Here is a 10,248-nt window from a genome sequence, read left to right on the forward strand (position 1 = left end):
GTAAAACTTTGCTGAATTGTGAGGTATCATTAAAAATCCAAAAGAAATAGAAAGATTGAGGATAATTGAGAGTGCCACCTTTTATCATTTCAGGCAGTTCCTTTATCAAATTCAGTATATCTATTTAAGTTACATGTTTTTAAAAAAATTTTTTTATTCTCCAATAGGGAAGTTTGGTTGGTTTAGTGGATTATCCAGATGATGAAGAGGAAGATGAAGAAGAAGAAACATCTCCCAGGAAAAGACCTCGCCTTGGCTCATAAAATACTTACTGGGGACCTCCTACATGTGGTCTCACTAAAATGCTGCAACTGTTCAATGAGCTGAAAATCTGAATCAGAAAGCTTTCTCACTTGAACTTACAAATATACAAGGAGTAGCAACAGACATTCGGTATATCAGCAAGGAGAGTTTACTTCTGTAAAAAAAAAAAAAACAAACAGGCTTCCCAGAAATTTGATTGCTTGCTAGTAATTAAGGGGTTTGCCTTATAGGCTGACCAAAAAAAAAAAGGTTAATAGCCAGAACCTGGGAGATAGCTTCTCAGCAAGGAAGCTCTCAGGTTTGGGGATGGTTTTAGGGGAGGGACACTGTTGATAAAATAATATTAATACAGGGTTGCTCCAGGGAGGTATCAATGTAGAAACAATTATAAAACTTCAGTTGAAAACCCAACTTATATAATGGTGCTGGCCATGTTCTTTTAATCAGTTGCCTCTTTTTAAAAGAAATTTTTATGGAAAACAGATTCAACTATCATTTAAAAAAATGAAGCTGTTGAGACCATTTCTTTGAAGATTTAACAGAAATTCAGCCTTTCCATGTAGGTGGAGGGAAGTACACCCTGTATTACAGCACATGTTGAGTTTTCTACACCAGGAATTTTCGTATGTATTTTGATGAAAACAAGCTGGATTCAAAATGGACAGTTTTGTTAATGTAACTTGAAAATCAGCACTTTCGGAGATAACAGATGCCAAGAATCAGTACAATAGTATTCCAGAATGATTTTCTCCGGAAATGGAAGTAGATTGAACAGAATGTTTTCTACTGCCTACCAGTACAGTCTTTTGTGGAAGACATTTTGAAGTTACTTTCTGCTTTTTTAGTAAATGGTCTCTCCAGAGCTGCAGGCAATTTTTAAAGTGTAATTTATAAAGACTGACATACAAAGAACAGTGCTGAATTAAGCAGAACTTATTATCTAGAGACCATGTTCATCCAAGAAGTTACTTCATTGTCAGAGTCAGTATGCAGCACATGAAGCTTTTCCATAAACAAACAAGGGTGTAATATGAAAGCTGCTTTTTTTAAAAGAGTAAAAGCACATTCCATGTACGTAAATGATTTTAAAATAAGTTGAGGCAAACAGTTAAGAGGTTTTTATTTTTAGAACAAGCAAGTTAACTGTAAATATTTTAATGTTAGTTTGCTCATTTATGATCTGAGATAATGCTGAGGAAAAACATCCCCCTAACTACAACTTAATGCATTGGGGGAAAAATTAAAAATAGTAATTCCAGCTACTATCTTCAGGTCACCTCTGTAATGTGTTATGGGTCCATTTTTCTTGGAATAGTTTAAACTAAAGCAGTTTTCCCTGTTTTGGAGATTTTGTAGTTAATTTTAATTTTGGCTATTGTTTGGAAAAGATGGGCTGTCTGTGTAGATATGAAGTATAGTTTTTCCATAAAACAGATGTTTATTTTGTATTAAAAATACCACTGTACTTGTTTTACACCATTTGTATACATGTGGTGATATTAATGCTGAACTGTACAATTCAGGAATTAAAATGTGACCCTGTAATTCTATGATTGTTGTTTTTGTTTGATTTGTTGTAAATATAAGTTAACTCCATTTGAGATATGTCCATTTTACAATTAACTTTTGAAAGGCAATAAATTATCCATATATATTATAAACCAGTAGGTCACACACCAGTCTGAATGAAAGAATTCTAAACAAACAAGGGTCAGCTGCACTTTAAATATCACCAACTCTACTTATATAAGGTGTGCCTCGGGCAAACAAAGTCCCAGCACCAAAGCATCACAACAGGGGGCTGTTACAATACCCTTTTTTGATTATAGGTACACATAATGAAAAAGACCTTCCACCTCATAAGGCAAGTGACTTAAGATCATTTGAAGCACGATCAGTTACATTACCATATGAATGCATTTTCTTTCAAACAAGTTTACACTTGACTTTTCCTGATTAAGTAGTTTTAAGTTCCAATAGGAAGTATTATCTTTATAGCTTATGAAGAGTTTAATTTTCCTTTCTGAAGAACTGTCATGAGTCCTAAACATTTAAATCATCATCGTCATAAAAACCTTTTCTTATAGCACAAATGTGAATTTTTTTGATTACAGGTTAACACTTTCCTTAGTTCATATGCTCATCCACAATGATATGAGAACAAGACTTAAAACAGCCCTTAAAAGAATAATTGTTTAGATACATGTTAGCTGCTCTTAAATGACTACCCTCAGGCAGAGCAGGGTTTGTCTACCATTACTGTCACTCAGTGAAGCAAGCCAGAGCCCACTTTTGTATGCACAGCCTGAGGTTCTCTTAAAATTATATCTGTAAATATGTATCAAATAAAAAACTATTTTTAATAAAAAAAATAACATGAAACAGATTTCTGTGTTTTAATCACTAGTTTTTCCTCTTGTCCACTAATAAAAATATAACAAATATAATTTAATACTGGTTTTCTCTGCAGGTTGAAGGTTTGTAACTAAACTAATTTTGGTATCCCTTTTTAAAAGTATTATAAGTCAAACCTCAGAAGTGGCCCATAAGTAGCAAAAGGGGCCGTTTGTGGGATGACACAACACAGAAGTTTCTGAAAGAAAAATCTCTCTTCTACACAGTCCCCAACTTATGGTGGTCCCCAACATATGGTGGTTCAACTTTTACTTTATAATGGTGCAGAAGTGATAAGCATTCAGTACAAACCATACCTCAAATTTTGAATTTCTATCTTTTCCCGGGCTAGTGAGTGACAGGTAGGCATATAGTCCCATGATGTTGCACAGCAAGCCATGAGATCACGAGGATAAACAATACTACACTGTACTGTGTTGCCAGTGTTTTTTGGGTACTGTATTTTATGTTTTCACATCCCATAATGTTTATAAAACACCCATCTAGCCCTAGCCGGTTTTGCTCAGTGGATAGAGTATCAGCCTGCCGACCAAAGGGTCTGGGATTCGATTCTGGTCAAGGGCACATACCTTGGTTGCAGGCTCCTCCCTGGCCAGGGCCCTGGTCAGGTGCGTGCAGGAGGCAACAATCAATGTGTTTCTCTCATCGATGTTTCTGTCTTTCCCTCTCTTCCACTGTATAAAAAATAAAATAAAAATGCCCATCTGTGTCTCATGCTTCTGGTGAGAAGCAGAGGAAAGCAATACTCTTAACATGAAACTTAAGATAATTGCCCAACTGTAGTATAAGTGTTCTGAACACATGTAAGCAAGGCTAGGCTATGATGTTCAGTAGGTTAGAAAAAGTAAACACATTTTCAACTTACCATATTTTCAATCGGTATCAGGATGTAACCCCATTGAAGTAAAGGAGCACCTGTATTCTGGTTATCTTTAAGCTAAAAGACTACTGAAAACCATCAAGGATCCCTTCACATACAAAAGATCTACACTCATGACAGCATTCCCCTTCATGGGCTCAGTTGATTGTTCCTGTTATCTGTTTTAATAGTAGCTTTTCTAGAAAGTGAGTATTTTTAAGACGCACACACACCACCTCATCTATTTTTCAAGTCCTGTTTGCTCCTGCCTCAAATGCAAGATGCTAAACTATCTTAACACTGTACAAGATAACTACTCTTATCACTGAATTACCTTAAGCCTGGTATACCCACAGCCACACTAACACCAGACTCACCCAATAGTATCCACACAGCAGCCACACATCTTTTTTAAAATGAACATTATGATCACGTAACTTCTCTGCTTTAAAACTTTTCAGTGACCTCCCAGTGCCATAAGATTAAAATCCTCACGTCTACAAGGACCTGCAAATCAGTGTCCCACCTGTCTCCAATTTCATGTTAACCCTCTCCATTCTATGTGTACTCCAACCATTCCGACAGCTCCTTAGTATGTGCTTTATTACTTCCTGCTGCAGGACCTGAGTGGGTTTCCCGCCCCCCCTTTCTCCCTGCAATTAGCCTTCCAATCATCTTAAACATTGCTTTCTCAAAAAGGCATGGCAAGCCCTGCTTATACCACTGCACTTTTTCCTTCTAACATTGCTCTCTAGGCCTTCACTAGCCCCATAAAGGCAGAGACTCTATGAATCTAGTTAACTACTGTATCCTTAGTGCTTAGCACAGTGCTTAGCAGAAACAATACGTAACCAAGTTTGAGTAAATGAACACACTATCAACTAGTTTTCTATACCTTCTCTCCAAGAAATATTATTCTAAAATTTATATTAAACTGCTCAGCATAAGTAGCTGTCTTCTCCAACCACCCTTTACCTTAACTGTTCAATAAAACAGTAATAATGAGTTTGAATCTGTGTTTATAAACATAAGTATTTGAAACTAACAGGTTCAGTGTAAGGATTAAATAATTTATTTTTAAGAAAATTTCAATTTCTGTTTTGCTAAATTGGTTTTAAATTTACTTATTAATAACTTCTTCTTTAAGTTTCTCTGCAAGCAATCTCCTCTTTAGTAATGTTTGCATCTCCTCTGCTGTCATTTCTGGTTTCTCTGTCATTTCCTTAAATAAAAAGAAAAGAAAAAGAAAAAAGTTTGCTACAGTATAAGATGGGTTCATTTGTCGAAAATTCCCAACATACTGCCTTGAACAAAGCATTTTTAGTGAAATTTTTTTAAAAGTCACACATGGACTGAATTCCATAAATCTCTTCCTTATAAAATCTCTTCTTGGGGAAGCCTCTTAAAGGTGGTGGCTAGGATACTGATGCTGCTCTGTGGTAAAATATGTCAAAAGGCTCAGGTGAAATAGACTGCTGACCCTTACGCACTCAGAATAGGGCAAGTAAAGAAATAAGGACTGTATAATGAAACTGCTATCATTTCTACCTCACAAAATCCTCATTATATAACCATCCTACTTCCTAGAAAAAACAGAAGGCTCTACACTAGCAGGGAGGTTAATATAAATGGATCTACAAGCAATGTTGATTAGTAAGGCTTTCTTCCACATTATCTGATATTGAGAATTCCACCTCTAGATTTACTAGTTTTGACATACTAAGATCAGCCATACCTCTACCTCCCCAGCAGGTTTTCCCTTCTGTTCTGTATTTTGCATCTGCTTAGTCTTCATATCCTTTCTCATGGACATCAACTTATCTCTCTTCTGCTTGAGATAGTGCTCCCGTTGCCGCAGCTCTTCTGTTCCAAGTGTTGATAAATTCTGGGCCAAAAAAAGGAACTATTTTAAATTTAAGTTCATATAGTAAATGGCAAAGATATCTGATTGATTCAATTAGAAGTTTGAGTTCAAGATAACAAAAGTATATGACTGTTTACATTGCTTGCTCCTAGTACTTTGTCATTTTGTTCATAGTTCTTAAAAAGTAATGTTACTTACTGCTATTGGCCCTTCAGTGCTTGCATATTCAAAGCCAGGAATCTTCAGGCCTTTTTGTGGGAGGGAAGATGTTTCAGGCAACATTTCCAGCTTTCCTGCCAAAGGTTCCACTGATGAATTAGCAAAATGCACTTTCGCTTCTGGCAGTAGATAGAGACCAAGCAGAATATTATATTAAGTATTAGACTAGGTTCTGCAAAATGCGCTAGTGTTAATAACACTTGTTTTTTTCTCACACTCAGTCAACACGCATTGATTCAGTGCCTATACTGTACCAGGCACTGGGTAAGAACAATAAACATGGTCTCTGTCCTCAAAGACCAGTTTCTTACAAACAATGACATTTTAATACCAAATTCCTGCTGTTTGATACTACAGCTACAAAAAGATAAAATTCTCATCTAAAAATTAGAACTCCACTATAATGTAATACAAGATTGCCACATAAGCCAAATAAACAGTATTAAAATTCCAAACTTTTGCTCGTGGATAAAAACAGTAAGTGAACCTATATTTTCAGAACTGTTAATGTAAAGCTATAATTTTTTGTAGCAGAAGAGTAAATACCAATAATATCAATAAATTTTGTTTGTAATACATATTGAAGATAACTATAAACCTACCAACACATTAAAAAAATGTAAAGATTTTAAGAGAGACAATATGGCGGCGGAATAGACAGCTGTGTCCCGAGCCTTGTCCCAGAGTAGATAGAACGAGCAACTAAAGCAAATAACATCCACCCCAAATTGGCAAAGTAGACACAGCTGGTGAGACAATTCGAAGCTGGGAAGGACAGAGGACGCCTGGAGAATGGTAAAATCAGGGATCTGGGCTGGAGAGAACTGCAAGACCTCCGAGCCCAGAGGGTCAGAGGGAAACCGCACGGGTAAATATCAAACCCGTATTATCTCAATTATAAAAGCTCTTTTAAACTGAAGTGTAAAAGAACACAAGATTTGAAGTCAGAAGACCAAGCAGGGTAAACCACAGCTTAACCATTTAATAGTTTAGTGATTTTGGACAAGTCACCTAATTTCCTTAAATTTCTTGTTAAAAAAAAGAAGGCAGCCAAAACCGGTTTGGCTCGGTGGATAGAGCGTCGGCCTGCGGACTGAAGGGTCCCAGGTTCGATTCTGGTCAAGGGCATGTACCTGGGTTGCAGGCACATCCCCAGTTGGAGGTGTGCAGGAGGCAGCTGGTCGATGTTTCTCTCTCATCAATGTTTCTAACTCTCTATCCCTCTCCCTTCCTCTCTGTAAAAAATCAATAAAAATATATTTTAAAAAAAAGAAGGCAATATCATAATATCTACCTGACAGAGTTATGTTTTTATTTTTTAATTGAGAAAAGGATGTTTCTTTAAAACAGAAATCCATGATAAAATAAACTGAATTCATGATCATTATTCAATTTCTATTTCAGAATTACTTGTTTTCATATAAAGGAAATCAGAGCATATTGAAAGTGGATTTACTACATGTTCAACAATTTCATCTGCTAACATTTCCCACACAGAATCTCGGTGATTTTGCTTTCAACAACAGTTTCTGACTAAACATCTGGATAAATTAGCTACCTCTTATTTTCAAGATGTGCTTTAATTCAAATGGAAAATAATATTATCATTCCAAGTTTAGCTTCTTACTTACCACATAATTGTGGTCAGGGGTGAGAATACCAAATGTTATGTGAATACATTTTGCTACAGCTGTGGTACCAAAGGCCGGTGGCAGGCTTACTGCTCTGGGTTCCAGGTTTCACTTAGAAATTTGGGAACTATACCGTTTCTGTCAGCTGGGTATTTCCTACCAGCAATCTCTTTAGCTAAATTCACAAAGAACTTTAAATACCAATGGCCATTCAACACTCCGTCCCAGGGTTTTAGAAGGTTAACTATGTCAAAGGAAGTTGCACACTCTTTACAATTTTATGTATTCATATTATTAGAGAAAGTTTAGTGACACATCAAGCTTACCTAAGGGTGGGTGTGCATCACGTTCACCATCCCCCTGGGAATTACTCATTTTTGCAGTTTCATCAGCATTCGTCGTGGATTCTTCTGTTTTAGCCTCTGATAACTTCAGGAATTCATTATACAATTAAAAAAAACATTTTAGATTAATTTTCATTAATTCACTACTTAAAAAATCCAAAGACATTAGTTTTTTAAAAAAATTACTATTCTGTATTTCCAAAGTTTTTAAGATTTTTCCAGTAATTTATATCCTCCACTTTTTTAAAATAAGTTTTTATTTATTTCAGAGAGAGGAAGAGATAGAAACATCAATGATGTTTCAAAACTGAAGAAATCAAGGAGAGTGGGGAAGTAAAATATTTTTCTTAATCTTCTTTTATTCATAAAATTAAGGGGAATTTTTAAAAAGAATCCCCCAAAATATAAATGGCATTACAGTGTTTTGGAGTTAATAATGTAGTCTTTCTTGGAAATTTAAAGGTAGATTGTTGGATTAATTATAAAATTATAAAGTTAAGTATAAATGCTTAGAATTGCCAAGATAATATGAATATTTTCAGGAATGTGTAGTCCCACATAAGCTTAAATTTTAACAACAAAAAACTAGGTTAACAATAATAAAATACTTCTATTATATTAATATATTCTGTAGGCACCTGCTTTTTTCTCTTCCTTTCTTCCTCCTGGTCATATTCTTCTTTTGACTTTCTGAGATATATAAAATAAGGTAGAAAAGTAAATTTTCTTTTTTTGTCAAAGAAAAAATATTCAACAAGCAACATGCTAACCTAAGCTTATAATATGTGCAAGGAATTTTGGAAACAAAAATGAAAATAATTAAGCTTTGCTTAAATCAGTTTACATCAACTGAGAAAGATATACGTACGCTTATACAGCATAGAGTTAGTAATATAAAATACAGGCATGCCCCTTTCTTCTGGAAATGTCAATGACCTCTTGATAAAGAAAGAGCAACAAGTTTAAAACTCTAAACCCAAATTTGAATGGAAAATCCCATTAATATAGACTCTCTCTTTAGTTATAGCCCTCTTGATAAAATCCACTTCTCCCCTCATTCTACTCTTCCCAGTGGCACCTGAGCTATCACAAAGCTTTCCTAATACCATTATGCCAAAGCCTTTACAGCTTTTAAAAACTGCTGGGCCAGTCTGATTTAGGAAAATAGCCATCAACTCTCTTATGTGTTCATAACTAAGCTCTACTACTTATACAGTAGTACACACCCCTCAAAAACCCTTATAAAATAACATTTAAAAGTACAGTGTTGATCAGTTTTCAGACCGCCAATCAACCAACAGAGGCAACCAGGGTAAGTCAAAACTTTACCAGTCTTCTAAACCTAACACCAAACATCCTTATCTCTTCAACACTGTAAACTCAAAGCATTCTGTGTTATCTCGGGCTCCCCTTTGCCCCTGCCGTGGAATGTAGGCTCTGGCAGGAAAAGGCTGGGTTCACTGACACACCTGCCTCCCTCCCCACAACCACTCAAATCCCCTGAAATTAAGCAGTGAGTCCTAGAGCTCCTTACCATCAACCAGCCTCTCCTCCCTTCTGCTTTAGAGTTGGGGACAAGGTGAGCAGGTGGGGGTACAACAGGATGCTAGAAGATTTGTGGTTAGAGCCCTTCCTCTCTACAGGTGACACAGTGGATGCAGGCTTTTGCTATATATTTCTCACGGATTTAAAAATTAGGTGCTGAAATTGCCGCTCCAAACTTCCCATGGGGTCGGGGACAACAGGCCCAAGGGGGGGAAAAATGCCCCTTTAGTGAACTGCACACTCTGTGTCTGGCATTTGGTTGAGAATCATGTAACTGGGGCAAGGAAGAGAGGGGAAAGACAGTCATCTGGATAGGCACCTCCCACTGTCCTCTTCCCCTTGCAAGTTACCTGCCACTCATTCAGCTATTTGGTCTCTGGAGTCTGGATGTCCAGCCTCCTACTGTGAGACACATGGCTTGAGCCACCTCTGATACTAAGATCCAAAAGCCATGGAGTTTCCTGGTCAGCTCAGGCCACTACACCCCTTTCCAGGCATGGATCTACTGCATCTTGTTCCAATTTAGCCTCCTATCCCCACCATGGAAGTAGAAGACACTCCCATTTGTGTTGATCTGGTATGAATCATCTGAAAATAATTTTTTCTGTCCATTAAGATATGTAACATATACATAGTTATAAACAAAATAAAATGACAAGTCATTTTCATGGTCTTCAGTAGAAAATTTAGATATTTTACTAGTTCATAATATTTTGGGGGTGAAAAGCATATATACAAGTCATATTACAAAATTCTAGTGATTCACTCAAAAAATAATTAAAGAAGGATACCTAAGAACTTCCCTCAGGATTTTCATCTCTTCCTGTTCAAGATCACTGACCACATCAGAACCATCTGTTAAGCAGTCAGGCAATACACCTGTTCAAAACCAGACCACATGGAAGAACATCAACTCAACTGAAAACATTTACTTCTCACTATCCTAGTTCATCAAGAAGTACAAATAATTTATTAATATCTGTCACTTTAAAAAAGGTTCTAAATTATTATCTTTTTAACTATGGTCTTTTTTACTTTTTCTCCTTTCAGGTAATCAGCAGTTCCCAACCACCACCACCACCCCCCCCCCCAAAAAAAAACCCCAAC

The 10,248-nt window shown here is 36.3% G+C and overlaps 2 protein-coding genes across 4 annotated transcripts in view; one reads left to right on the forward strand and one right to left on the reverse strand.

Annotated features, from left to right (window-relative positions):
* PPP4R3B (protein phosphatase 4, regulatory subunit 3B) overlaps positions 1-1,814 on the forward strand; it is a 47,814-nt gene extending 46,000 nt beyond the window's left edge. For all 3 annotated transcript variants that reach the window (XM_005884591.2, XM_005884592.2, XM_014532034.1), the window contains one exon: positions 168-1,814. In XM_005884591.2, coding sequence (XP_005884653.1) covers positions 168-263 — 96 coding nt within the window. In that variant the 3' untranslated portion in view covers positions 264-1,814. The remainder of the gene's footprint in view (positions 1-167) is intronic.
* Positions 1,815-4,588: 2,774 nt separating this feature from the next.
* Positions 4,589-10,248, reverse strand: part of CFAP36 (cilia and flagella associated protein 36) — a 20,593-nt gene continuing 14,933 nt past the window's right edge. The window contains exons 5-10 of the mRNA XM_005884597.2: positions 9,933-10,020; positions 8,235-8,286; positions 7,579-7,681; positions 5,601-5,740; positions 5,274-5,423; positions 4,589-4,760 (exon numbers count right to left, since the gene is read on the reverse strand). Of these exons, the coding sequence (XP_005884659.1) occupies positions 4,659-4,760; positions 5,274-5,423; positions 5,601-5,740; positions 7,579-7,681; positions 8,235-8,286; positions 9,933-10,020 (635 nt within the window). The 3' untranslated portion in view covers positions 4,589-4,658. The remainder of the gene's footprint in view (positions 4,761-5,273; positions 5,424-5,600; positions 5,741-7,578; positions 7,682-8,234; positions 8,287-9,932; positions 10,021-10,248) is intronic.

Source organism: Myotis brandtii, unplaced genomic scaffold (genome assembly GCF_000412655.1).
Source record: "Myotis brandtii unplaced genomic scaffold, ASM41265v1 scaffold84, whole genome shotgun sequence".
Lineage (NCBI taxonomy): Eukaryota > Metazoa > Chordata > Mammalia > Chiroptera > Vespertilionidae > Myotis > Myotis brandtii.